The sequence below is a fragment of the Athene cunicularia genome (assembly GCF_003259725.1).
Source record: "Athene cunicularia isolate RWA chromosome 11 unlocalized genomic scaffold, athCun1 chr11_part1, whole genome shotgun sequence".
Lineage (NCBI taxonomy): Eukaryota > Metazoa > Chordata > Aves > Strigiformes > Strigidae > Athene > Athene cunicularia.
The window spans coordinates 458146-461579 of record NW_020799113.1 but is presented as its reverse complement, the minus strand read 5'-3'; the positions used below and the strand labels follow the sequence as shown (position 1 = coordinate 461579).

General features: G+C 49.6%; 1 protein-coding gene across 1 annotated transcript in view; it reads left to right on the top strand.

The window, feature by feature from the left end:
- The first annotated feature begins 1657 nt into the window (after nt 1-1657).
- Nucleotides 1658-3434, top strand: part of MTHFSD (methenyltetrahydrofolate synthetase domain containing) — a 16398-nt gene continuing 14621 nt past the window's right edge. The window contains exon 1 of the mRNA XM_026856909.1: nt 1658-1676. Coding sequence (XP_026712710.1) covers nt 1658-1676 — 19 coding nt within the window. The remainder of the gene's footprint in view (nt 1677-3434) is intronic.

Here is a 3434-nt window from a genome sequence, read left to right as displayed (position 1 = left end):
GAAAGCGGGGGGGTTGCACCGCCGGCCCGGCACCGCACCGGCACCGGCTGCCCGCCCCGGGGCCCCGGTTGTGCGGGGGGAACTGGGTGGGAGGAGGAGAGGAGATGGGGAGAGGGAGCCAGAGGAGGAGAGATGGGGAGAAAGGAGGCGAGGGGGAGAAGGAGAGAGCGGGGGAAAGGAGACAGAGGATCAAAGAAAGAGAGGGTGAGTGAGTGGGCAGGCAACAAAGAAAGAGCAAGAAGTGTGTGAGAAAGAAAGAGAATGGGGAATGGGAACAAGAGAGAAAGAAAGCGTGAGAGTGGCAGAAAGAGGGAGAGAGAATGGAAGAAAGCGAGAGAGAAAAAGAAGAGAGGAAAGAAGACAAGAAGGGAAGAGAAAGAGAGAGGGGAGGAAAGAGGAAGAGGGCAAAAGAAAGAGAAAGAGAGGAAGAAAGAAGGAAAGATAGAAAGCAAGAGAGAAAGCGAGAGAGAAAGCGAAAGAGATAAAGAGAAGGAAAGAAAGAAAGAAAGAAAGAAAGAAAGAAAGAAAGAAAGAAAGAAAGAAAGAAAGAAAGAAAGAAAGAAAGAAAGAAAGAAAGAAAGAAAGAAGAGAAAGGAGAAGCTATGTCTTGGCACCAGTCCAGCTAAGACCCACCGATGCACATGGCTTTCTGCTCCTTCACCAGTTTTGCATCTGTACTGGTGTCTGACCCAGGAGAGGGCACCCACCGCTGGCTACAGGGGCTGACACAGCCCCCAAACCTCTTTCCCAGCAGCAGGCGATGCTGCTGGGCTCAAACAGGTTAGTCCGGACCAGCCCCACCTGCCCTAATGTGCCTCCTTTGCTGGGTTATTTCGTAAGCACAGAAATTCAGTCATACACTGTTTATTCGCACATGGAAATCCATTTCACAGTGGTTCAAAAGCCCAGTTCCTAGGACCCACCTGATATGACATATGAATGAAAACCTCGTTAAAAACTGTTGCCTTTAAAACCTGTATTTTGAATTTTCAGTATTGCAAACGCAGCAGAGTGATATCGACAGCGCAAGCACTCCTCTTTGGGTGCATTCTGCCTCTTTTCCAGGGCTGCCCTTGCATGTTCAGCCTGCGCTTCAGATTCCCGCAGCACAAGGCGTTTCTTTCCACGTTATTCGCAGGGTTTGTATTAATCTGGCGCTCCCTCCCTTTAGGTGTTTTCACAAACTGTGGGTGTTTCAAGCAAGAGCTGCGATTTTGTCTTTTGTAGGAAACCCAGGACCCTTTTCTTAACCTCTTTCACTAGAGTATTTTATTCAGTTTGGTAAAATGGATATTAGAAGTGATCCGGGTTCCTTCAGCAGACTAATTCCAATTACAAGGATGTTGGTGGCCCTGTCTGCCTCCTGCCGAAGAAAGAGGCTTTCCAGTGGCATCTCTGCAAGCCTCACCAGGCTGCTAGAGCTGATGCTACAGGCTGAAGTACATGTGATAGGAAAGACCCTGGGAAAGTAATTTGGAGCAAATTTCAGACCTGTAGAATCAAAGCAGAGAACGGAATCAGCAGAAAAAAAATGTCACCTATTAGCAAACTCCTCATTTGCTTAAGGCAAAGTACCCTGATTTCTGGAAAGCCAGCTCAGGCTCTCTTTTTTTGGAAGCCAAATCCATGTGAGGAACAGCTTTACTGAGCGTCTTGCATGGAGGTTGGAGGGAGAGGTAGGTGGTCTGGTAGGATCTCGGCCCCCCTTGATTGTTAACGTATTAATTAACAGCACTGTTGCTACCTCCCTCGCTTTCCCTTCCTCAAAGGAGAGGAGGAAGAGGGCGTGTTGGAGTGGAAACAAGTCCCACGAGCTGCAGCGTGGTGATTTTGGGTGACAACGGACAGGCGGACAGGGTCGGCACTCGCAGCCCGGGAGTGCAAATCATGATGCTGAATTCCATTAGAGGTTGTAAATTGCTCACCAAAGGCCCGATCCTGAACTCCCCGCAGAGATATCAAAGTCGCTGGGAGTTTTCCGTGAGTAGGAAGTGGAGGAATGAGCTTCAAACATTCAGGCCCAGCTCCACATGGGTGGTCTATTATGCCTGGATGGATTCCCACTGGCTCCAGCAGCACTCTGAGGTAGTGAAAAGGCTCTTCCTAAACGCACCCCATTGCAGAACCAGGGCTCTAAGTACTTTTCTTTGAATGCTTACAAGGGACTTCGGTGGAAAGGTGAAGCCTCAAGCTCACCACAGCTGCTCCGCAGCATTTAGCCCAATACACTGATATTAAACCGGTTTTGAAAAACACACATAGCTGGGGGGGGTGGAGGGGGAGACTCCTGAACCCAGCAGAGTCCTGGCCTTTGATTCGCACTGCGAAAAAAAACAGTTCAGCAATCAACAGCAGCCGCAGAGAGAAAAGGCGTTTGCATCTGCCCAGCTACATCTGTAACTATTCAGAGAAGAGCATCCGAATTTGTTCCGCTTTTTGGTTGGCAGAGCAACAGTCAGCTCTGACGGTGGATGTGTATTGGTAGCATCCAAGCCAAGCAGATTAGAAACCAAATTCAAAAGCTGTTTTCTCCCCCCTCTTCCCCGACACACTTTAAAATAAACCTCCGTTTCATTGTTCCCATGACCCTTCCATCCCACTCCGCTCAGGAATGTCAGGATTCTCAACGTCCTCCCTCTCTTCTTGGGGTAATTGTCAAATACGTTAATTCTATAAATAATAAATCGTGCAAAGAAATCATTTACTATCCTATTAAATACAAGTGAGAAATGTATTTTCTGAAAGCTGGCAGACTCGGAAGCCCACGTAAAGGCTGGATATTTCTTTATTCATGATCAAACAACTTTAAATGGAAAAATAATCGATTTGGGAGCTTAGTTTATGAAAAGTGGGGTGGGTTTTTTTCCCCCCAGCTATAACACATGATCCAAAGGACACAGTATTTCTGTAACGCTGGGAGGGGCCGATCTCAGATGAGTGGTGCAGCACGGCCTTTTCCATGTGTAACTTTGGACAGAACGGCGATGCTGTTGCAGATTTTGGGGGGTGTGACGCCTCCCACAGCTCACCTTGAGCCCAGGCAGGAAGACGCCTGGCAGCCCTCTGGAATTTTACAGCCTGGAAGCTGCTGGCCAACGCAGACACTCAGAGAAGGGAGCCGAGACAGTCCCAGGGGCACATTTTGCGTGCAGCAATGGGGTTTTTTTGCCTTAGCACACATTGCTTCCCCCAGGCCTGACCTCCTGAGGAAAGGGCCCCTCGCTAGGCCCAGCTTCCCTCGCCATGTCCAGCTTCCCTCGCCAGGCCCAGCTTCCCTCGTGGGTTTCACACCTCAGAAGGGGGCTCTGTCAGGACCACAGACTTCTCCCTCCCCAGGGGCTCACCTCACCCAAGAGCTGCCCTTCCCCGGGCCGGACAACCCCACCATCACCGCCACCATTCCCACCTACCACCTTTCCCTTTTTTTTTTTTTT